Below are 24,545 nucleotides of genomic sequence, written 5' to 3' on the forward strand. Positions count from 1 at the left end.
TTGGAGCTATAACGCAATCATTACAAGTTTCTTAAGACCGAGATGCACTTTGATCAGCGAGTTAGTTTTATCCAGATGGATTCCAGGAATGACGTCAAAAAAAAAACAAAAAAAAAAAAGCGATTTTAACATGGGATCACTCGGTTAACGATAATGAAATAAAACCACTACGACAATAATCTACAAAAAAAAAAAAAAGCACGTTTATTATTATTATTTTTTTCAAACAAATATTGGCTTATTTATAAGTTAATTGGTTAGATGCAACAATTAAAAGATGCTGAGGGGGGGAAAAAAACAACAAAAACAAAAACAAAGTTCAATTAGATTCTGATTAATAAGAAGTTGTATAAGAACGGCATAATTTTAGCCTGTTATGAAGATTAGAAGGATCGACTAAGCAAATAAATAAAGCATGAAATCATAGGGTTTTAACAAAAAAATAAAGGCCAAATTTCAGATGGATGTATCTACGAGGCTGCCACTTGCGTCAGTGGTTCCTGAAGGTACTCCACCAGGGCCTCCGCCTACAGATTAAAAAAAAAAGACACGCTGAAATGGTTTCTAATGTCATTTTAAAAAGAACAAAGCGTGTGCAACGTGCACGTTCCACGTCTTACCTTGGCTTTCAGCATCCCGAAGCCCACGGTCTCCTTGGCGTACATGCACAGCAGTAAGTTTGCGACCCGGGTGATGGCCACTCTGCCTTCCTGTAATCACAACCGCTTTTGCTATTACGCTACAACAGCAACGCCACATTTGTATCCTCAGTGGCAGGAGACCAAATATATTATTTATATACACACCGATTTACATTTGATCGCTGTGCATTTCGCATTGCCTGGTTCACTAAGTGCGAGTCAGTGAAGATGATTATGGGTTTGCCGTAAATGAGCGAGAGAGACACAGAGAGAGAGAGAGAGAAGGAACAGAGCCTGGCTTTTAGAGAAAGCTCTGCATGCAGTTAGAAGATTTTTCATCCTATACAGGTGTGCTTAATTAAGATAAACTTAGCATCCGCTTTATTAGGAACACCTGTACGCTCATGCTGTATTCCACTCAATCCAATGCATACAATCATGCAGATACAGGTCCAGAGCGTCAGTTAACGTTCATGTCAAACATCAGAACGACCGCTGCATGGTTGATGGGGCTGCTCCGAGTGAAATCACAGTCCCTCCAGGACTTCGCGATCGCCGAAACGAACGCAAAAATCAAGCAGACGCCACAGTTTTTCAAACCCGCCAAGGATTTCGCGCAGATCTGGGCCGAGACGCGTCGTGTGGCGTGACGTCATGTGCGATTCACGTGCATCGAACACAAGTACAGCTAAAAGGGCTTATTTACCGATAATCATCACCGCGGAAGGCCGTGCGAAACTATTTCACGCGACTGCAATTTCGCCAATACGGGTAGTAAAATGAAGAGCAAACAAAAAAAAAAAACCGCGTGACTTACAGCGCAGATTTTTTTTTTAAAGCCACAGCAAAAAGCAAGCGTTTTTGGCTGTAGAAGAAACCAAAACTCTGGGAAATCTCATACGGGACTTCCTGGACGTTCTCGCCGTGGTTGCTGGGACTACGGTTGCTGTGATGGCTTCAGGACTGCAATTATTACATACAATTTTGCACTCAAGTCCTACTTTAGTGAACAGTGGACTCGTTCAACAAAACAGACTACATATGAAAACCATAAGAAAACTTTGGTGCTTTACGTTCACACGATCCGTCGTTCCCCAGATGAGGACGGGTTCCCTTCTGAGTCCGGTTCCTCTCGAGGTTTCTTCCTCATAACATCTCAGAGAGTTTTTCCCTCACCACCGGCTCGCTCAATAGGGATAAATTCACACACTTAAAATCTCCATCCTGTGTTTATATGTTTCTGTAAAGCTGCTCCGGGACAACGTCCGTTGTTAAAAGCGCTACACGAATAAAATTCTGGTGCGAAAAACAAAAAACATCCAACCACCACTCAATAAGCACTCTTTATAACCGTGGTGAGCAGAAAAGCATCTCGGAGCACGCGGACTCCTGAGGCGGACGGGTTAAAACAGCAGAACGCATGAGGTGTCAGTCGAGAACAGGAATCTGACGCTGTGGGAAAACGTCACCTGGTCTACGTCCGATCTAGAACTTGTCCGATTTAGTCAAAAAAATTTTAAAAAAACCCAAAACAAACAAACAAACTCGGAGCAATCTTGTACGGACCGATTTCCGAAACTTCTGGGATTTGACCTCACAACGGCGTCTAGAGTTTACCCCGAGAACGGTGCGAAAAACAAAAAACATCAGACGAGCGGTGGTTCTCTGCGCAGAACCCGAGGTCTGAGAAGAGCAGCCTGGCTTGAACTCACTACGGTCACTCGAATAAACCCTCGGAGCACGCAGACTCCTGGGGTCGGACGGGTTAAAAACAGCAGAACAGGAATCCGATGCTGTCTGGAAACATCACCTCGTCTGTGTCCGATCTAGAACTGTCTGATTTCGGGACCAGGATCACATTTTGTTCCCAAATTCTGAGGTTTGATACGAACATGTAGACCTGTACCGGCATGATTTTGCTCACCATGTACAACTGCTCACTCTTACCATGCAGTCCATCAGAATAAACTTCAGTTTGTCCTCGTTAAAAGCCTGATGTCCGTTTTTGTCATAAGCAGCCCAGATGTTGCTGGCGATGGCGGCTGTAACCCGAGCGTCCGTGTCCCCGTAACCCGAATAAGCCAGCAGAGAGCCTTCATTATTCAGTAATCTAAAAGTCCAAGTCCACAAACATCCTCTTCAGTCATGAGTTAAAAACAACAACAACAACAACAACAACAACAACCTCACGAGCTCCCTTATAACACAAACACAAACAAAAACATCACCCATGCACGTGCTGGATCCATCCGAGGGTTAAGTAATGAATCATTACAGCATCAAAACAAAAATATATGAATCATTTCTGTCTCAATGAAACGGCAGGTTAGCTCGTTCTCCAGCTAGCAGACAGAGGTTTACACCGTGTAAGCTAGGTGAACTGCAGGAATACTCACAGAGTGCTCTGGACGCCGTTTGTGTTCGCCTGACTGAGGACCTGAGTTAACGCTTTGGGCCGTAACATTATTATTATTATTATTATTTGTGTTGTAAAGAAAGTTCGCTGAAGGTACAAAACTACCAAGGCATTTATTTGTGTGTTAAAACACTGAGCCGCACAGACGTCAGCTGACCCGGACTTCCGCAAGAGCGAAGGGAATCATGGGAATTGTAGTTTCAAGACTCGCGTGCCGGTTTCAAGACCGTTTATTAAAGGGCTAGTTCACCCCAAAGATGAAACTTGGGTCATCGTTTACTCACCCCGGTGTCGGTCCAAATCTGTAGGCATTTCTTTGTTGTGCGGGACACGAAGGAAGATATTTCGAAGAATGTTGGTAACCAAACGGTTCTGGTGCAGGTCGAGTTCCATCGTAGGGACGAAAGAAAAAAAAAACGACCGTTTCTTAAAATTTCTCCAAAATTCCTCCAAGCCGACGCGAAGGACTGATTAACAGTTACCAGAAACATTTAGTTGCGGTTATTGCTGCACAAGGGGAACCAATGAGATACCGAACGCAAAGATTCACATACTTTTGCCACTCAGACATACGGTCGTGTGAAAAAATAAGTGCACCCTGTGGAAATTGTTAGATTTTTTTTTTATTTTTTTTTACATATTTGGACAAGAGGACCTTCGATCCTCTTTGAAACCGTGCCTATTAATAAAGTTGGTACACTCTTATCAAATTGACATTTTTGTTAGGGGACATTTATTTAACGTTTACGGAAGGAGTCTAGGTTGTAAGCGTGTTGTAACAGTCACGGTGCTTCGTAAAGTTTCCCGACACAGGACGGTGTTCAAGACAGAGGAGTTTACGCTTTCTGGTTTCGCAGTAAAATGACCGGCTGTGTTTTCTGAGAGAGAGAGAGAGAGAGAGAGAGAGAGAAAGAGAGAGAGAGAGGTAATCGCTATAATGAAGGCGAGAACAGGAACTAACTAGTCTCTCGGACGTTCCACAACATCCAACTATAAATCATTAAAATGTGTAACGTATCGGTCACGAATGAAGTGAACACTAATCATTGGCCAATCGCTGTGAGAACACTCCAGAACATTTGTGGTCCTACAAGAACATAATGCTGCAGGTCATGTCGCATCACACCCCTCCACCCTGCATTATTTTCCGTATGACTTGTCCGGTCTGTTCCATGTTATTCCTTACTTCACACACGTTTAATTTTTCACAGCTTTAACTCGGGTTTCTCACGTTCTCCGCATCTTACCGTGGGTTTCCTCTGGGTTCTCCGATTTCCTCCCAAAAAAAAAAAAAAAAAAAACAAGCACGGAGGTGTAAACGTGTGTGCGTTCACGGTTCCCTGTGATGGACGTAAGAAACGTATTGTTCATTTAAAAAAAGCAGTTCCACGTCGTTCAGAGCAGACGAACAAAACCGCACAGGATTTCGATCAAGGCTGCTGTTGACTCGATCCAACAGGGACAGGTTCACAGAAAGATCGTCATCGTGTTTCACTAGAACTGGGCAATACGGGACTATAATACAGATTACTGTGATCACTTAGAGCGGGATTCTGGCATAAAATTAGCCCTTAATCTGCAGTTCATCCTGTTCCACAGAGTAGCACAGAGTGTTTAGTCACTACAGTACCCAGCATGCGTTAGGCGAAAACGTCATGCGTTAACGTCCTGCATAGTTTATTCCTTCCTTTTGGATTAGTGAGGCGGCCAACAAATATCCATCTTCAAGTGAGAGTCCCTATTGTTCAAAGAAAGAAATCTTATTCTAGATCTCACCAGAGGCGTGCATGGGAGTATCGGTCAGATATAAATCTTGCATGACAAAGAAAGGCCGTGTTCATTATCATGGGAGCGTACCGGCCACGGCTCTTATGCCGCACGTTTACCGTTTAGTCATTCGTCTTCAGTGAATGCGTTATCCTGGTCACGGTTAGTGTGATTTAAATCCCTCGTGTGTTGAGCAGGTCAAAAGAAAGACATCAGTGTAAGATGTAAGGAATAACACATCACGTGACTGTGCTCTCATATGAAAATAATACACGATTTGCAAATGATCACACTGATTTAATTCATTAATGAACGACACGTCATGCTTTATCTGCTCATAGTTACATTTAATGTTGTGGAAGGTCAGCGAGACAAATTATTTCCTGTTGTTCCCTTAGGTTAGTCGCTTCAAACAGTCATTCCCTCACCAGCATTTCTTTATTCCTCACTCGGAAAAGAAAAAAAAAAAAAAAAAAAAAAAAAGAAAAGAAGAAGAATCTTATCATGTGACCGAGACACTAAAAAAAAAAAAAAAAAAGCATAAACTCCTCTCTCTGGAAGATGGGGAAACTTCCCAATGAAGCACTGACACTGGAGACTCCTTCCATAAATGTTACGTAAACATCCCCACATTAGAGAAAACCTCTCCACATCAAAAACGATGCCGTTCTTTGAACACCACACTTGATTATTTATATAGTTTATTATACGCTATAGATTTACATAGAGCGTCTGCCGTAGAAGCCCCTCTGAATGAGATGATACTTTAGAAGTAGTGCATTCATAGAAACCTGACTACAGCATGAGCCATGCTCCGAGAGTAAATGAATGCACACCTTGTGAATTGCCACGCTGTGGTAGAATTAGCGGTTACGAAATGTTTTAAAGTGGATTCTCGTAGACTTTTGTGGAAATGAGCACAACAGCACTACCAAGTCTCATATATATATATATAATAGAACGGTGTGAAGGAGCGAGAAGTGAGGCTGGGGCTGACGTCTCTCCAGCCTATACTGTAGATTCGTGCAGTCTATCAGTGACGGTGATTACACAGAGTGACACGCCCCTTAGGTTGGGTCTTCATCTGGGTGATATTATTCAGAGACATCCGTCACACATCAGCAGCAGCGCCCGTGAAGGCGCATGCGAAATACTAATAAACGGGAACGAAGTGGATTAATTACTCCATCATGGTTTTTCCGTCCCCGCCTAACTAGAAACTAAAAGTCGATAGACTCAGCACGTTGCGCAGCTTCAGATTTTCAGTTTGACTTTTGCGTTTGTGGTATTCAGAGAGAATCACAATAAAAGGCTGCCGATTCGCCTTTAAAACGTGTACGTAAACATTATATGATATAATGCATTGCTCAGCCGTAATAATTTTCATCATCAAGCTACCGGTAGACGTTAGATTTTAGCCTCTCATCTACGATATGACTAAATTCATTACACAACATCCCAATAATAATAATAGCTGCAGGAATAGGTGGAAGTAGAATTAAAACAGTCCCATGCACACCTTTAACCTTTTCATGATTAGATAGAACATGAATATTTATATAGATTTTTTATTTTGGTCAGACACGCGCTTTTCTGCGACAATCAAAGCTATCATTAGTAGCTTTATAACGATGAGTAACTGCATAATTACTCACAGTAACGACTGACAGTTCGTCCGTTATTCGTTTTCCTACACTGTAAAACCGGACAAGTCCATTTAACTAAAAAAAAAAATGAGAGGAAACCAATTAGCTCACAATTTTAAGTTGGTGAATCAATCTCTTTAAGCCAAATACACTTAAATATAACAAGTTTGAGTTAAATGGACCATATCTGGTTTTACAGTGTAGTACTTTGAAAGCAAAACTAAATTAGGGGGGGGGGGGGTCTTCAAGTACCTCATATCTGCCTCATTACCCACCATTACCAGCCCTATAGACATGCCTTGAAATGCATTTATTAAAACAGAATCGCTGTCAATTTGGTGCCAACATTTTGTTAAAGAAACATACCAACTCCAGTATGAGTTCAGATTATTGCAATGTAATTAATCAAATAAGATGAAAGAGTGGATTATGAACGTGCAGCAAAAAAAAAAAAAAAAAAAAAAAGAGAAAAAAAAAAAAACACATTTTAATTCACATCAAAAACTCAACTGTTAGTTCCATTAGAGTCGTGATGATTAGCACTGAGATCGGCGCACAGGAAAGCATCACGTTCATGCTGTTACCAGGCGTACTCACTACATCAACTGTAAGATGATGTATCCGGCGCACAATGCGGGTCTTTCCCCCCCCCCCACACACACACTAGAGTACTATTTCAAAGCATAAAGATATGGTCAAAACAAACGGTGTCTGCTTTCAGCGTTGCTTGTAAGCTGAGAAATAGTTGTTTTTTTTATTGATGCCTTGTTATACAACCTTACCCCAAAACCACAAGCTTAATTGTTTTCTTTTTTTAAACCACCAATTCAATCAATCAGAATGCTCCTAAAAGGCATAAAGTCTAAGAGCTGACTGGATATCCAACATCTTTCAAAACGAAGAAGAAAGAAAAAAATAATAATTAATTCCCCTCTAAACAGCTGAAGAGTAAGCAATCGTCTGCGTGAGGCTGTTATGATGCTCGGACAAACACTCGGACATTTTCATCGATTACATTTCGATTAATCTCAGCTGAGCAGCTTTGTGAATCCTGGAGCATTGATAAGGGAGTAAAAGGTAATCTCTAGGTGTTTGCAATAAATACTGGTTTAGTCAGGTATGATTTATGAGAAGGGGGGAGAGCGAGAATGAGAGAGAGAGAGAGAGAGAGTGACAGAGGGAAAAAAAAATGAAGATTAAGGAAGCTGACCATCCTCATGAAAGACAAAGAGTTCTTCTGACTTGGAAGATCACCTTTATGCTTTTCTACTCCCCAAAAACCAGAAAGAAGTAGTGCCTCGAGTGAGTACGTGTCAATTAAAAGGAATGATAACCTACACTTGGTTCACAGCATTGCCCTGTTGTATTTATTAATGGACGCAGTCAGAAATGAATGACGGGTTTTAGCCTGATGTCATTCCGGCGAGATTTTTTTTTTTTTTTTTTAAGGGAATAAATTTGAGAACCCCAATTTCCTAAGATTCACAGATCAACCGCGTTAAAGGAAGAAGCAACTGGAATTCAGTCTATTTGTCAGATATTAGGTGATGACCGGGACTGTGTTCGTGACTGTGACTTGTCTCTGGTTGTGATTAGGTGGTGCAGGGATTAAGATGGCTGCGAGCCGAGCAGTCTTTCGATGGCGGCGTTGATGTCTCCTCCTGTGGCGATGAGCGCCTGCAGGTTGGCCTCTCTGTTGATGAAGCCCATCGCGCTCAGCTGCTCCAGCTGCTGCTGGAAACGCACCTCCGGAGTCTGGGTCTGTCAGACGAGAGACGAAACGGTTACGATAAAAGACGTGTTTATTTACCGACATCATCGTGTCAAACGGAACGAAGGATCGGATGGACGCTACACAAAATCGCAACGGTTAACTTTAGAAGACTGCTTTCTGTCGTAGTCCAAATGCTTGTGTTCTAAAGTGTAGTATAAGGCATGTTGTTTTTCTTTTTGTGCACCAGCTGAGCAGAAGTTTTTTCACCTAACTCGGGGCGTGAAGTAGTTCCTAAACAAAACATTCAGGAGAGAGTTTAAAATGTGAGAAACTCCGATGTACCACACACGTTTGAAGTGCATCGTAACTAATATTGCATGAAGCGATCGTAGAACGGTGTGTTCTGCCATCACTAGCCAATCAGAAACCCATATAGGAAATACTACATCCACGATCGAGAGGCAGGCGAGCAATTCGCGTCCCGCTTTCCCCATGTACGTCCTTCACGCGAGTTCTATCGAGGAGTTGTTGTTTTGTTTTTTTCCCCCTCTGTAAATAAAATGAACAAAATGCAAAAAAAATGACATTTTACACTCGTCGATTAAAAAGCTTTCCAAGTAGGCTGGTATATAAATAAATAAATAAATTACTAATAAAAACCATGTATGATTTATGTCTTGCAAATAGTGTACTTCAGTGATGTGGCTGATGATAGGCCAAAATAATACAATAATTTATTTTTATTTATTTATTTATTTTTAAAGTCAATAAAGAAATCTTTATCTTGCTCATAAAATAAAATGTAAGCAAATGCATTTATAGCTGGTGCTGCAAGTCTTAAGTTAGGGCTTAGTTGAAAATGTGTTACTTGGTGAAAGCGTTAAATTTAAAGTAGCAACTCAAACTAATAGACGAGAGCTTAAGTTCAGCTGGTGCAATCAGATGAAGTCAAATCATAAAGTCTGACATGACTGTTATTCTGCCAATCTGCTCGCACTGTAGTATTTATGACACACTCATACGTTCTCAATTATTCCGAAAGCCTGTTTAGCCTAGCCCCTTTCATTTCATCGTTTCATTCTTGTAAACTGAATCCATCAGAGCTAGCAATTCAAATCAATCAATGCACACTGTACCGATGCGCTCCCGCCGGCGAACATCTGTAACATCTGTTGCATGAGCTGCTGTTGGGAGGAGTTGGGTCCGGCGGCAGGGGCGGAGCCCTGTCCAGAAGTAGGGGGTGGAGGAGCACTCTCGGAAGAAGTCACATTAACCCCTGCGGGGGTCACGTTAACCCCTGCGGGGATCCCGCCAACCCCTGTGGGGGTCACGTTAACACCTGCGGGGGTCCCGCCAGGAACTCCTCCGGTAATCAGACTGCACGAGAGGAACGACACGCAGTTTAACAGCACGTTGGTTCTTCTGGAGTGCATGTTCTTACATCGCTCAGCTCACTCTCGCAGTTTTTGTGTTTTACACTCACTCACACACCCAAAGAAGAAAAGGTTCATTTGTTTTTATAATCAATCAAATAACAACGATGTTTTGTCTGGGAATCTCTTAGCGCTACTGTAACGGAGCTCAGCTTCTGAATACCTGGGCATGAGTCCAGGAGCTTCGGTCTGGAGGGTCTGGAGGCCTTGCTGGATCTGCATCAGAGCCTGCATGGCCCGCGGGTTTGTCATCACAGAGAGGGCTTCAGGGTTCTGCATCTAAAAAAACGAAAAAACATCAAATAATTTGGCGAGAAACTAAAACTGGGCCTCTAGGTCTTAAAAGCACTGCTTAGAGGGGAATTTGCTGGATTTAAATATATTCCCTACTGCGCATTCAAAGTACATTACAACTATTAGTAATATTTCCATCAAAAGTATAATCAAAGCACCATACGGTAAAGTCTATACATGCGAGCAGAACCAACCTGCTGTAGAAATACTGGCAACTGATGTCTCATCTGCTCCTGCAGCTGGGGGTTTCCAGCAAAAAGAGGGTTGTTCATCAACACCTGGGGAGATCAGGGCACAGCTCAGAGGGGGAATAAGAGACAACATACTGGATGAAAAGCTACAGGAAGACAATCAGGGAATTTCTAAATGCTACTTTTCTTTTTTTTTTTTTTTAAATCAGACCTGTGAGGCGACATCAGGGTTCTGCGCCAGAGACTGCATCATGCTGCGCATGTAGGGAGCGGAGAGCATGTTCTGCATCAGCTGAGGATTCTCGGAGATCTGCTGCATCAGGCTCTGCATGCCCGGGCTGTTGAACATGCCTGCGCCGAGTCACAGGAACAAAATCAAATATTAACAAGCTACCTTTTCCCCCTCACAAGTTAGCGTGAGAACAATTCTGGTAACGATATTTTTCGGAATAGAAACCTACGATACTGATCGTATTAAAATTAGACACAGCACTCGGTAGATGTTTTAATCAGATATAAGAACCCATTTTATATAGGTTTGACACTTCTGAAACGCGACAGAAAAGAGCAAATCAGAGGAGGTGGTGGAGGTGGTACCGGAGCCCAAGCTGGCAGAGTTGATGCCCAGGGGATTGGACACACTGGGGGTGGTGGAGCTTGCGGTAGAGGTGCTGGTGGTGGCAGTCCCAGTAGAAGTGGTCTCAGGCGGTCCCCATGGATTTGGCAGTGGCTCTCGGTTCTCCGTCCTGGAGGGCTGGACCCCCGAGTTCTCTGTGTTCCCACCTAAGGCTGAGAAGGGATTGTTTCCAAACTGTACAAACAATGAGGGGGGAAAAAAAAAAAAAACCCCAGACCTGACATGAGTAATCTTTATTCAATAGATAAATATGGAGCAAAAGTATTTTCCAAACCTAAACAAGAGGTTACTGATTTTACAAATTACCAAAATAATATTTGTCTTGGTTGGTTAAAAAAAAAAAACAAACAAACAAACCAAAAAAAAAAAAAGAAAAAAAAACCTTCTTTGACATCAATTTTTTTTTTTTTTAAGACCTGCTCGCGTGCGGCGCTAAACATGGGCTCCTGGATGTCTGTGTACATCCTCCGGAGAGCGTTGTATCCCCCGGGGATGCTCTCTAGGTTGCTAAGCGCCCGGTCCTGGTTACGCATCATTTCTTGCATCATGGCAGGGTTCCTCGCCAACTCCATCGTCTAAACAAAGACGAAATAAATGCTCGTTTGATCTCATGCAAACTGAACAGTTTACAAACAAAGCTTCATTATTCGAATATTATTTTATGCGAATATTTATGAATTTAAAGACAAATAATATCTACGTTTCAACGTGGTCTATATTTCGTTGTCTAGCTGTATCGAAAAACGCAAAACTCTTTTGGTCCCAACACACAAAAACAGGTCTTGCAACAATTCGCTAATAAAATATTTACATACGCGTGTCTGTAAATTTCTGTAGCTGAATCTCGAACAGTGTTGTGCCGTGAACTATGTAGGTTATACACTACAAAAATCTGGGATCGGCCTTTTAATACTGAATACTTTTAATATTCTAGTTAAAATAGTTACACGTGGTGTGACGCAATTAAAATTTGGAAGCTCTTTACTCACCTGTCTCATCAGCTCAGGGTTATTGAGCATGTGTGAAATCTCTGGGTTTCGCTCCATCAGCTGCTGCATCTGCGGATTGGCCATGATCATCTGCCTCATCAGGTCGGGGTTGGACATCATGTTCTGAACCAGTGGGTTCTCCATGATCTGCGAGAGCATCTCGGGGTTGGACATGAGCTGCCGCTGCATCTGCTGCTGGAGCTCCATGAAGTTGGCCGAGCCCATGCCCAGGTTGGACAGACTGGACAGGTCACCGAAGCCAGCTGAGGACACGCGGACAAACACGCAGCAGGTGAGTGGTCTACTACGATTTACTGTCTGTTTAACGTAATGACCCCGTTTACACCGGGCTGGTCTACGCGTCCTGTACACGTAAATACCTAGAGAGTGGATTGAAATGAATGCTGGAGGTATTAACACTCATTTTTAACTGAACGATCCCTTACATTATCGTGTATCTTACTTTCTTTCCATTTTAAACGCCATGCCAGCTTCTACGGCTACATTCATGGCGAGCCGGTTTAGTTATTCAAGAGTAAAACTAAAAAGAAAAAGTGTTTCACATTAATTTTCCCTAAAACTCTTAAAACCAAGTTTGGATTTACTCGGTTAAAAACCTTTTCCAAAGTGTCAACAGAATTAATACACCTAAGCACAACCACCGAGTTCACGTTTAAGAAAGAGGAGAAAAAATGATTAATTAATTCACTGAATATGTTGGATGGCTGCGAGGGAGCCGGCGATGTTGCGGTGCCCTGTGATGTGCCCAGGTTTCCAGCTGGACTAGTGTTCGCCGTGGCTGTGGTGCCGCTGCTGACCTGCGACGCTACAGAGCTGGACGAAGCAGCTGTGGAACCTCCGCCCGTGGCCCTGCGCAGGGGTCACAACCATAAATTACATTAACACAAATCAAAGAACGTGCATATCTTCTCCACCCCCATGACAAGGCCTTTAAATTGTATGTATAAGAGCACAAAAGGGCAGCACGTCCTTGCACAGTACGTACGGGGTGACTCACGATTAATCCTAGAATAACGAGTGTATTATTGACATCTTACTTTTGTGCAGTTTTGATGACAAGGTGAACGGTGAGGCCATCCTTTATGCCATGTTGAGTGAGTGTGTCGCCATCTTTCAGGATTTTGCCGGCAAAGATCAAGACTAACTGGTCCTGCTTTGCCTTGAACCTTTTGGAGATTTCTTCTTTGAACTAAACACGAGGAAGAAATTCATGTTAGAAGTATTTTATACAGCAATAACATGCACTTGAATGTGTATGGAATTAAATTTGTGCCAAAAGTACTGAACGCGACTTTGAGAATTGAACAAAAATATACAACGAGAAAGAACACCACTCTGAAGCTGTCGATCCAAACCTCACTAGCCAATGAGAGTTAACCTCGGTTAAGCCCCGCCCACACGATGGAAACGAAAACTCGTGCAGTGCATACATAAACCAAAATTAGCGAAAAAGGAAGCTTCGAAAACTGTTAAAGAACGCGGTTTATTCGATGACTGTTTTAAAGTTCACCGTTTTCAGTTTCAGATTGTTTCTCTTCTTTCTCGCTGTGTAACTTAAAAATATATATATATATATATATGTTTGTTCTTTTATTGAAGTTACGTTCAATACTTAATATGCTTATATACTTGATTCCGTAAACACACACGCTAAAAAATTTCACGAGACGGCTTCACATCCTAGACCAAAACGAAGCCTTGTTCAAAACCGCCTACGTACGGAGTTGTTTAACAATAGGCCTAGTACTTTGTCGATTTGTACGAACGTTTCAATGACCAACAAAGACGTGAAGATTCTTCATTACATCGAGGTCAGAAAGAGCTCGTACTTCCATACCATAGAGAATTGCTCTCCACAAACAGTAAAGGAATCAATCGCACTACTACTTTAATCAAAAGAACCATTTCGAAACTGAATTTTAGGGAAGTTAGGAAAATTCCACACCGCTCTACATTATTGCGCTAAAGCACTTTTTTTTAAAACATACAACCGAACTTCAGAACATTTATCTGCATTCCAGATCACTATAAAAAAAACTGCTGAGTCACATACTGTCAAGTAATAAAAATTTGCTTACTATAAGGAACAAAACAATCCTGACTTAAGGATTAAAAGGTGATTTTTACTGCTACTGAATTAACTGAGCGAGTCTTGTGTTTCTCGACACCTTCTGCTTATACGACTAAACATACTCACCTGTGGAATCTTCCAGCTAATATCCATCAACACGTACAATAAAGTCTGACAAACCTAAACCATTCTTCTAACATCGCTATTCTAACGTCTTGGCCGACATTCGATCATTATTCTTGATACGTAGAATAAAATAAAACATCTCGTAACGTTGAAGGAAAATAAACAACGGGTTACTGGTACCACCCTGAAGCTGATTAGAACCTGAACCTAATTAGTTACTGTTACCACCCTGAAGCTGATTAGAACCTGAACCTGAAGCTGATTAGTTACTGTTACCAACCTGAAGTTCTTATACCATTACAAGCTCTTGTTTGTGACTCATCACATTTTTTTTTTATCCATTTATTGTTGTGGAACGTCAATGAAGCAGGTTTCTGTTATTGGTTCCATTACAGCAGCTATAAACATTTGTTTCCTCACCAGCCGCTGTTTTGTTTTTCCCCTCTGTCTCTTGACGTTACCAAGAAAAAACAAAACTTGTGGTCATTTTAAAGCATAACCTCCTCTGTCCTGAAGATAAACCGGCCGGTAAACCTAAACTTACACCTCTTACGAAGCGCTGACACTGGAGACTCCTTCCTTCCATAACTTTTAAATAAATAAACATCTCAAAGAAAAACGTCACCACATCAAGGATTAATCTAGTCACTGTTAGGCTTAGATTATGTAACTCCTTGTGAATGAGGTGTTACTATGGAAACCATAGCTCACTTAATAGAAACCTGTAGCAGCACAACCGTCAGAGCTGCTCTTATAGAAAATGAATCAACACTTTCCGACCAATCAGATTCGAGAACTCCGTAGCGCTGAGGACATAAACTGCCTTCTTTTGCACTCAGCTCACACAGGGAATCATGCCATCTGTGTATAAATGTTCACAACTTATATTACGGATTTATGATTATTTTTTATTTCATTGAATACAGCTTTGTGTACATCTTTTAAATACAATACATACACCCAATCTCAATCCCCTGAACTACGGTTTAGAAAAGAAATTCCAGAAATTTCTGTGGCTGGATAATGAAATACAATGATATATTAATCGACAATATTATTAAAACCGTGATACCGTTGCACGATTATCACACCGTGATTGTTTATATCGCTCAGTCCACGAGCTCAGCCGCGAGGCTGGTTTATAACATTTAAATTTTAATATGTATAAATTTATATCTATATAAATGTGTCTTCTAGGGGGGGAAAAACATTGAAATCGCAGAAGCAGGGGCGTTTTAAAAGTCTAACTCACTGCCTTTCTTTCAATGACAATATAAACAAACAAATAAAAATGACAAAAATCAGCCTGGATCCTAAAAAACTAGAACCTTCTCTGAGGCAGCTAATGCTAACGAGTCATTTAGCTTAGTTCGATATTTAAAATATACACAACCACAAACCACTTTGCCCAAACACAAACAGAAATATGTGTAAAATTATTTTCTTAAACAGTTTTTAAAAATGAAATAGGTTTACTGTTAATTACGATCATAAACCTTAAAATGTCAGCCTATCTATGCTGCTAGTAAACAAGGTTAAATCCCAAACCACTCCCTATTCCCTACATGGAAGTGCACTACTTGTGCTGTAAAATACAGCGCTCTACAGCCTTTCAAGTGTACTATGTGTCTAATAGGGAGCCATTTGGGATTTAGCCGAAGAATCTTCCCGTTGGCCGCCGCCATAGCCGGTGCCGACTCGAGCTAAACTCACAGCGTCATCCTACATTTATTATTATCATTTTTAATTATGATTACAGTGATAATAGTCAACTTTTCTGTGCGCTGTGGTGTAAATAATGATCTATAAAAGCATAAAAGACAACTATATCTTTGAATACGTGAATGATTGTGTCTGTACTTCCCAAATAAAAAAGCCGTCCTGAATTTATTGTCGTCGTAAACTAGCTAGCAGCTAACTAACTAGCGTCTCGGCTAAAGCGGACATTCACGGCGGAGCAGCCGAAAAAAAACCCCGCTGACCATTTCGGATGAACTCCGACATACCTGTGCAACAGACGCATCTTCCGAGATCGCTATTTCCTCCTTATCCTTAGGTGTTTTGACAGTAACCATTATAATGGTCCCGCTGGTGGCAGCATTTTCCTCGGCGTTCCTGTCCACGGCAGGATCTGTGCCACTGTTCTCCGCCATTTTACTCCTCTTTTACTTCATTACATCACCAAACCGACAGGAATCGGAAAAGGAGTGCGAGACGGTTGCGTTTAACGAGTCTTAATGTCACAGCGCCCCCAGGCGGCACGGCGCATGCAGTCGCGTTCATTCAGTTAATGCTACTTTGGGGGGGGAAAAAGAAGAATAATAAAATTTAATGTCCCTAATTTTATTTAGTTTTTCCCTCTTTAGTTTTGTACTGGAGCTCTGGGGCAACAGGAGAAGTAGGCTATGTGAAGTAAATTCAACATTCAGAGCTTTACTGTCATACGGTGGGGTCCCTCCACCCTTGTAGATAGGTGTGTAATAAATATTAATAATAATAATAATATGTTTAATTTAAATAGTGCCTTTCCAGAGCTCAAGGACGCTTTACAATAGTAATACAATGTTACATAAACAATGAACAATCATGGACAAACACAAAATGTGATAAATAATGAGCAATCAAACACAGAAGAGAAAAACACAGTACAGGTAGCACAGCCAGGGAGAAAATGCATTAAAACAGATCAGGACAGATAGCATTGAGAGAACAGATACGTGTTCTTTTCGATTGGGATTTGAACTCACAGTTTCTCATCTTGTGAGAGCAGAAAGGAGTAGAGCAAGTGTCCAAATCAACAAGGTTTCACACATAGAATCCTATCTGGAGCTTTAGGTGATGAGAAAGTAAAAAATTTAAGTAAAAACGAACAAACTGACAGGCAGCAATGGGCTGTTTCATTAAACTTAACCGAGAAGAACAGAGCAGAAACCATGGCTTTTATCGAGACTTGCCCTCTCTGCAATCAAAAACACGTCATATAACATCAGACATCAAAGCATGATAAATTACCAGACTAAATATATTGCATACACACCCTATGTCTTTTGTTTAAAGCCTGTGAAATCTAACAGCAAACACATTTCGCCTTGCTTTCTCAGCCAGAACGGTTCACCTCGCCGAGTGAGTACTTTCTTTTACATTTTTAGTAGTTTATGAATTCCGATACATTTATATGCTTACGAATATCTTAATTTATTTTAATATGAATTAATGCTTTTTGTTTAGTTCATTAGCAATGAACTAGTTTTTATCCCAGCTACGTTCTAGACCTATCTTTAGTTACGAAGTGAATGTGCTGTTGTAAATTATAAAACTTTTTTTAATTCTTTGTACTTTTTTTCACCATTAATAATAGGCAAAGATGACGAAAACAAATGTCGACCGAGTCCTCTGTGTGTCACTGCTTATTCTGTAAGTATGAAATAAGATGCACAAACATGAAGGACTGTTTTATTTCCAGACAATATTAATTCCCCTTTATATGTCAGCAGTGCTTTACAACCGTTAACATTTCCACAGTTTGAATCCACCTCAGTTCTGTTCATTTCAGTCATGGTTTGCTTTAGGAGAACACCTTCATGCGCCTTTTCATAATCTTTTATGCGTGTGTATTGACATAGCAGATATCATTAATGATAGGGTGTACCAAGGCAAGTACAGGCTTGCACAGTGATCATGCAGCTCACGTACAAACACATTTGATTCCTACATGGCCAACAATGTGACATTTTCCTCCAGGATGAGCTCTGGAAAGATGGATAGTCACAGTCCGGCTTTTAACGATAAGGCACAGCTCGTCCTTCCGGAGTTCTACAATATCGGCTGGATGAAAGAGCTGGATGGTAACACTCTCCTGTCTGATATCACCATTCCTGGAACGCATGATACAATGGCACTTTATGGAGGACCTGCGGCTGAGTGCCAGGCCTGGAGCCTGGAAGACCAGCTTAAGGCAGGTATCCGCTACCTGGACCTCCGAGTGTACGCTTTCAAAAACACGCTGTACCTCATGCATGGGATCATTTACCAGCACTCAAAATTCACCATGGCTCTCGACACGCTGAAGGCGTTCCTGTCAGAGTTCCCAAGCGAGACGGTTCTTGTCCGAGTCAAGCCCGATTTGTTTGATAAGAGTAAAGTCCAGGAATCGGTTGAAAAGCTCATCGAGGGCGATAGCAGTGTCTGGGTGAAGTCTACCATACCACGACTGGACGAAGTAAGAGGCAAGATCGTGTTCGTACAGGAAGACAGCTTTTTGCTCGGTGTGCCTCTGTTGGAAACCGACACCAAGGGGGACTACAAGGTCATTCACATTAGCGACAAGGAGAAAGAAACCTTTCAACACCTCAATCAAGCCATGAAGGAGTGCGGAGGAAATTCTATCATCCTCACCTATTCCAGTGGCACGGGCATAGGCACATTTGAAGGCATGTTTCTAACACCGAAAAAGGTGGCAGAAAAGATCGACCCTTGGCTGTATGATTATCTGCAAATGCTGCTTGCTGAAGGGTCTCCAGTGTGTTTCGGGATCATAGCCATGGACTTTCCAAGCGTTGACCTCATACAAACGGTCATCAAGTTTAATATGTAACTTTGCAGGTTTGCTTCAAATTATAATCAAACTTAATGGTTAAGGTTTTAACGGTTTGGAACTTTCCACATAAACATGCAAAAATCTCTATAATGGCTAGTGAAGACATGTCTTACTTGCATTTACATGCACATATCAACATCAATCTCTTTCCAAATAAGTCTGTTAATCCTGTCTTACCTCTGTGGCACGTACTGGAGTACGTTAATTGTTTTTTCAACCTGTTTAACTGTGATTGTAAATGTGGTTGTACTGCATTCTGAAAATAATGGCAGTAAAATGACTTTTGCTGTTGCTTTTGTGTGTTTGTTCTTTTTCCAGGAACTATTAATCTAGTGCAAGCAGCCAGTAAAAGCTTCGGGAAAAAAAATAATGAATTACAAATAAAGACATCATTAAATAATAAAAAATAAATAAATTAATGTGTGTGTGCGAATGATACTTCCTGCTTAATTTAGTAAGACTTTACAATAACGGTACATGAATAATCAAGCACTAATACCTGAATTAATACTTACTTAAATAATGACGAGTTAAGGCATGTACTAATCACGAGCTAATGAAGAGCTCACCTTAACTATGATGTCAGTCATATGAATTCATGTGTGAATAACGACCACCTTAAGTACATGTTAGTTAATGTATTAATTAACACATAGGTTAATTAAGGTTAGTTCTTCATTAGTTTGTGATTAGTACATGCCTTAACTCATCATTATTTCATATTTAAGTAAGTATTATTTCAGGTTTTAGTGCATGCTAATTCACATACTGTTACTGTAAAGTCTTACCCTTGTTTCTTAGGTCATTTTCTCCCGCTCTCAATTACTGAGTGTTTTGATAGCGTGTTACAGTGGGACTCGTATGTGACTGTCAAATTTGTCAAATGAGTTGTGAATCATGAGACAATGGCATAAGAAATAAGCAGATTTCCCCTTTGATTCATAGCAGAATGTTTACAGTGTGAATTTAGTATGCTTATGCCACCATCTACAGGCGTGACAGCATAACTACTGGACCTTGTTATAGAAAACTAAAATCCCAAATAAAATACATTTTAAAAACCGGCGAATTAGAAGCCAACTACAGACTTGTTTAAAGAGATGGATGGAAGTGTTCCTCAAGATGACGAAGACTGTACTCCAAGCTGTTTCCGTGGCTACTCAACATGCTTCGAAATATATATATATATATATATATATATATATATATATATATATATATATATATAATATTTATATATATTTAGGCAGAGCAATTATAATTTAGTAGTTTTTTGCTTATATATATATATATATATATATATATATATATATATATATATATATATATATATATATATATGCTAAAATAGAAGGAAAAAGAAAAATTTCCCTTGGACCTCAGAGTTCCTCAGACCATCTTTTCTAACACACTTTCACACAAAATCCCATGATGCTTGTACGTGTATATGTGATGCACTGCAAAATAAGCATAGTCTTAGTTTCAATCATATACAGGTGTATAAACTTGGAAGAGTATTTGTGGGAGCAGGGGGCGTGGTTGACTGTCAGCTATGGACGGAGAGTAGGCGGGTCGAACCTGCAGGTAACATGTGATGATTTATGTGTGTTTGTTTGTGCTTTCAGAGAGAGATAGAAAGAGAAAGAGAGAGAGAGAGACATAAAGTGTGTGTGTGTGTGTGTGTATATATATGTTGTTAATTTGGAAAATGTCAAATATTTTCTAAAACCATGTCAGTGCTGTTTACTGGTGCAGAAATGGATTTATGGAATGATACACAGGCCAATATATTAATATGTAGTCCATTTAACGTAGTCTGTTCAAATCATATTAGAATATGCTGATGATGAATTTGGGGGAAATTTCTTTCAAGTCATGTTACTGAAACCGTACTTATTGATCATTGATTACTCCTTATTTATTGATTATTCATTCATATTCAAATATGCTAGAAATAAATACTAATTTAAACGTGTCACTGAAGTTGACCCTGCTGTACGAGGCATATAAAAGAATATAAAAGAAGAAACAATGATTAGATATTTCAATAGTATCATTTATTAATAATTTTATATGCATTACTTATGTATTAATTACTAATGCTCAATGATGTAATGGTAAAATCTAATAATAGCTTATCTGCACAAAAGCCTGTATTTAACAGTAAGCTCTAATAGATTTACAAGTTCATGCACCAGGTTTAGAAGGGAAAGTCTGTATTCTGGCTTTATTGTCATTTGAACCATAAACAGATGGTAGAGTACACAGTGAAATGAAACAACATTCCTTCAGGGTCATGATGCTACATAACACAACACCAAAATACATGAGATTACACAGAACTAAATAAGACCTATACAGGACTGTATAAAGTGCATGTGCAAACAGCACAAGGTAGTACGATGATTACTGAAACAGGACAATAGTAACGGGTAATGCAAAAAGATATAACAATATAAAATAAAAATGCTGGGAATGTAACCAGTGTTTACATTAGGTGTATCAGAAAAAAAATAGGTCATAGGCTGGGAATAGGTTTACTAAACTTTGGGTTTATTTACATATGTAAGGGTTTATATAAGGTATGGACATTAAAACAATATCAAACTTCTTTTCTGTTCATATTTCCTTCTTTAGAGCCTAATGTGTTCCTGTCAAGCCTTAGTGCTTTGACCCTCAGTCTAAATCTGTCTTGTTTCCATGATTAAGTGCTACAACAACAACAACAAGCATAAATTTTTGTCTAAATGTAGAATCCATTAATTAACAGGAGCCTGGAGAATCCAAATAGAGCAGATAGTGTAGACTCTGATTGGCATTAATATATTTAATTTGATCTAAATTCCATTATTCTGAGTGGATACAAATGTAAGCTTTTTTGTGATGTATATAATAAAAGTGCTCCGGGTTGAAATTATTGGCTTCCTCCACTCTGTTAGCGCGACTGACAGCATGCACATGGCAGTTAGGAAAACTCCTACATAGAGACTCAGCCATAGATTTCATATCACCTTTCTCTTCCTCTATTTGATCCTTTATTTGACTCTTGTTGAGCGGTTTAGGGTCCGCACTGAAAGACACCACAATCCTTATTTTATTATTGCACAAAAAATCAAGATAATTGTCACCTCCATTTACATGGCGCCGCTTGCCAAACAGAAACTTCCCAAGTTTGCTGTCATCATCTTTAAACACCCTAACTGACCAGGACACCCAGTCATACTTCTTGACAAGGGCATCCAGTATGAATTTAGTAAACTCAGGGTCGACACTGCTCTGCCTCTCTGTAAGCTTCTGATTTATATCAGTCTTGGCTTGTGCAGGAAAGTTGTCCACACATTCATCTACTGCTGCCTTCATGCGCTTCTCCACCTCCTCCATGCGGTCTTGCCATTTCTTCACCATATCCTCTTCAACAGTGCCTTCCTTTAGCGCAGCGTAGCCCATCAATGCCACAATCCCAACCACAAACACCTTCTTCATCGAAGCACAGAATTCCTCCACTGCCCTCCTGCTCCGCTGCTCGGTGGCCAGTATCGTGTCCAGCATTGCATCTCCAGAAGAATTCTTTCCAGTGAAGGCATCGTACAAGCAATCAAGGTTCTTTTCTCCCTCATATTCCTCAAAGAATTCAAGGAACTCATTTATCTTCAGCTTCTTAAACTTGGGTTTGGCTGTGAATATATATTTAAACATTTCATACTGGTTGATTATCTGTGCGTAGAACGTAAAGTTCTCCATGTTCAACGATGATCGCTGCAGCACCAGCTGTGTTTTTTCAATCTCACCCTGGACCTTTTCTAACTTCTGGTTGACACTTTCAAACTGATCAGCAAGATACTTCGCCTCATTGCCCTCTGGGTTGCCAAGGAGCTCAGCCGAGACCATAAAAACTGCCTCCAGGATGGGATTGAACTGGCCTACAGTGACTGCCAGGATCTCACAGCCTTTACCTAGGATCTCCACTCCCTTTTCAATCTTGTCCTTATTTTCCAAAATCCATTCTGCCACACCAGTCATATTGGATGTCGGGAAAGAGGTCTTTTTCCGTTAAGCGAGGCAAATGTTCTTTCTGTAACATAGCAAGAAAAGTCATTTAAAAACTTTTTTTCAGGCAGGTGATATCAAATCAAATAATATTTTATTGGTCACACACACAACCATACACACTACCACATGCACTGAAATACTTTTTACGACTGTCCCGTGACACAAAACAGAATGTACTTAAAACATAATTTACCTACAGCAAAACTATGATCTGTATGTGGAATGAAGTGCAGTGCAATGCTGTTCAATGTCGAGCTGAGGTAGTTTTTAGAGTTGAGATAGCTACCAATATAATAAATATTTATAAATGTGGGATATGCCTTGTATGATAACAGGAATGTTGATTGTGTAGGTGTTGTACAAATAATCCCAATTCTTTGCAGCAACCTGCAGCAAAATTCCAGTATTCGCAAGAATGTAGTTAGTCATTCGTTGGTTGCTAAGGTATTGCTGTGATGTTCCGTGTGGCTGTTAGGCTGTTGTTAGGTAGTTGCTATGGTATCCTTGTTCTTTGCTATGGTGTTCCCATTGACAAACCTCAGAATCTAGTCCCGAATATGCCTTTCAGGTTTTGACTGAATCCATCTAATATTTCATGTGTTGTAGCTGTTTGACTAAAAAGTAAGCTCTGACTCGCATTGATAAAAGTCATTGATGGGCAGGCACTTATGAGTAATCTGACACCACAGTTTTGAAGTACGAATCCTAGGGATAGTATGTTTTGCATATTTGAAAATGAATCGATGAAAGATAGCCAATGAAAGAATCTTCAATGTACACCTTATTTTACACGAGATATGCTTGACTACATGAAGAAGGTTTAATAGAGCCCCAAAGTGGCCAGTGTGAGTGACAAGGCATCATTTTTAGTGGGTTCCTAGAGGTGCCTATTATTCAGGTTTTGTGACAATTACTGACTGTTAACCCTATCAAATGCCTGCTGAAAGTTAACTGGCCCATCTGAAAGCTGAAAACTTTTTCAGCAGCCAGGTCGACATTAGCAAACACTTACAAATTAAGCTAACCTCATTTCAGCTCAATCGGACTGGCGGTTCCTGAGAAGCAGTTTTCTAAACTTAACACTCCCTATTGAAGACCACACCCAAAAACAGGAACATGTTCTCAAAAACCTGACTTACAACTGCTTGAGTGAATGAAGCTGTACCACACTAGAATTGATCAACAGATTGGAGTTATATTGTTCATAAATCTCTGACAATTTTAGAGGGTCACCAATCAACACCAATTTTCAGTTTTCCCTTTGAATGTTTTTTATTATTATTATTATTATTATTTTAATAAAGCTCCAAACCTAAACTAAACAGAATCCATTGCCATAGTTTGTTAGCACAAAGACCATTGCCTTTTATCATTAGCAAAGTCTTTTTTAAATCTCAAAACCACATCCTTGGTTACTAATCCTACGACACTGACGTTGAAGACAAAGTGTTACACACATCAGTGTTTACTTAAACACAAAATACGGCCATCTTGAAACCTTTCCTTATTGTATCTATCGTATCTAACCAGAAATCCAATCCATATTGTAGATAGGTACAAAGATCTCTTTTTTTATGCCACTGCTCAGTGAAAGGAAAAGCAAAGAAGCACAAAAAACTAAGAAGAGGAAAAGGCTTACAGTTATTTGGAGAAATGTGCAGAGGTGCCCTCTGTGGTGTGCCAGCGAAGCCCAGCTGTGCAGGAAGAGCTGCACTCCTCTGTGGCTTTGTGACGTTTATTTATAACCTCGCTTCTCACAGCCCTCCCACTATGGATGGGCTCCACCTCTTCTGAGCATGCCTAGAAGCTCACTCTGAGAGGGATGGGTCATTTCCTCGTTCATAGGCTTTTACTCTGCTCTGCAAAATGGTTTAGGACAGCACCAACTGTCATGACCAACAGAGCAAACAAAAAGTCTCCTCAATAACAATAATGATCATTTTTAGAATGAC

The 24,545-nt window shown here is 40.3% G+C and overlaps 4 protein-coding genes across 5 annotated transcripts; 1 reads left to right on the forward strand and 3 right to left on the reverse strand.

Moving 5' to 3' along the window:
- Positions 1-185: 185 nt before the first annotated feature.
- Positions 186-3,489, reverse strand: lamtor2 (late endosomal/lysosomal adaptor, MAPK and MTOR activator 2). Its single transcript, XM_053612012.1, has 4 exons — positions 3,038-3,489; positions 2,589-2,751; positions 621-710; positions 186-527 (listed from the first exon to the last, which is right to left on the reverse strand). Exons 1-4 carry the CDS (start codon positions 3,103-3,105, stop codon positions 471-473), a joined length of 378 nt encoding a protein of 125 aa, XP_053467987.1. The 5' UTR covers positions 3,106-3,489; the 3' UTR covers positions 186-470.
- Positions 3,490-3,947: 458 nt separating this feature from the next.
- Positions 3,948-16,131, reverse strand: ubqln4 (ubiquilin 4). The gene is made up of 11 exons (XM_053611979.1): positions 15,953-16,131; positions 12,787-12,938; positions 12,438-12,598; positions 11,729-11,991; positions 11,156-11,314; positions 10,700-10,913; positions 10,314-10,453; positions 10,106-10,189; positions 9,781-9,896; positions 9,321-9,561; positions 3,948-8,231 (listed from the first exon to the last, which is right to left on the reverse strand). Exons 1-11 carry the CDS (start codon positions 16,097-16,099, stop codon positions 8,079-8,081), a joined length of 1,830 nt encoding a protein of 609 aa, XP_053467954.1. The 5' UTR covers positions 16,100-16,131; the 3' UTR covers positions 3,948-8,078.
- A 639-nt stretch (positions 16,132-16,770) lies between these two features.
- Positions 16,771-18,834, forward strand: si:dkey-152b24.7 (1-phosphatidylinositol phosphodiesterase-like). Of its 2 annotated transcripts, XM_053611993.1 has the most exons (3): positions 16,771-17,069; positions 17,305-17,360; positions 17,688-18,834. In XM_053611993.1, exons 1-3 carry the CDS (start codon positions 16,947-16,949, stop codon positions 18,538-18,540), a joined length of 1,032 nt encoding a protein of 343 aa, XP_053467968.1. In that variant the 5' UTR covers positions 16,771-16,946; the 3' UTR covers positions 18,541-18,834. The 2 variants fall into 2 exon arrangements, with proteins under 2 accessions (XP_053467968.1, XP_053467969.1); XM_053611994.1 differs by lacking the exon at positions 16,771-17,069 and having other exon boundaries at positions 17,288-17,360.
- A 1,908-nt stretch (positions 18,835-20,742) lies between these two features.
- Positions 20,743-24,449, reverse strand: LOC128599926 (uncharacterized). Its single transcript, XM_053611991.1, has 2 exons — positions 24,233-24,449; positions 20,743-22,615 (listed from the first exon to the last, which is right to left on the reverse strand). Exon 2 carries the CDS (start codon positions 22,561-22,563, stop codon positions 21,391-21,393), a length of 1,173 nt encoding a protein of 390 aa, XP_053467966.1. The 5' UTR covers positions 22,564-22,615; positions 24,233-24,449; the 3' UTR covers positions 20,743-21,390.
- Positions 24,450-24,545: the final 96 nt, after the last annotated feature.

Source organism: Ictalurus furcatus, chromosome 23, assembly GCF_023375685.1.
Source record: "Ictalurus furcatus strain D&B chromosome 23, Billie_1.0, whole genome shotgun sequence".
NCBI classification, from domain to species: domain Eukaryota; kingdom Metazoa; phylum Chordata; class Actinopteri; order Siluriformes; family Ictaluridae; genus Ictalurus; species Ictalurus furcatus.

Excerpts from the sequence above, each read along its gene's own strand:
- LOC128599926 (XM_053611991.1), bottom strand. The coding sequence starts at position 22,563 with ATGACTGGTGTGGCAGAATGGATTTTGGAAAATAAGGACAAGATTGAA.
- lamtor2 (XM_053612012.1), bottom strand. The coding sequence starts at position 3,105 with ATGTTACGGCCCAAAGCGTTAACTCAGGTCCTCAGTCAGGCGAACACA. Across the intron at positions 711-2,588 it reads TTATTCTGATGGACTGCATG|GAAGGCAGAGTGGCCATCAC; the intron begins GTAAGAGTGAGC and ends TTGTGATTACAG. Across the intron at positions 528-620 it reads TCGGGATGCTGAAAGCCAAG|GCGGAGGCCCTGGTGGAGTA; the intron begins GTAAGACGTGGA and ends TTTAATCTGTAG.
- ubqln4 (XM_053611979.1), bottom strand. The coding sequence starts at position 16,099 with ATGGCGGAGAACAGTGGCACAGATCCTGCCGTGGACAGGAACGCCGAG. Across the intron at positions 9,562-9,780 it reads GCTCCTGGACTCATGCCCAG|TCTGATTACCGGAGGAGTTC; the intron begins GTATTCAGAAGC and ends CCTCTCGTGCAG. Across the intron at positions 8,232-9,320 it reads TCGCCGGCGGGAGCGCATCG|ACCCAGACTCCGGAGGTGCG; the intron begins GTACAGTGTGCA and ends CTCGTCTGACAG.
- si:dkey-152b24.7 (XM_053611993.1), top strand. The coding sequence starts at position 16,947 with ATGATAAATTACCAGACTAAATATATTGCATACACACCCTATGTCTTT. Across the intron at positions 17,070-17,304 it reads AGAACGGTTCACCTCGCCGA|GCAAAGATGACGAAAACAAA; the intron begins GTGAGTACTTTC and ends CATTAATAATAG. Across the intron at positions 17,361-17,687 it reads TGTGTGTCACTGCTTATTCT|GATGAGCTCTGGAAAGATGG; the intron begins GTAAGTATGAAA and ends ATTTTCCTCCAG.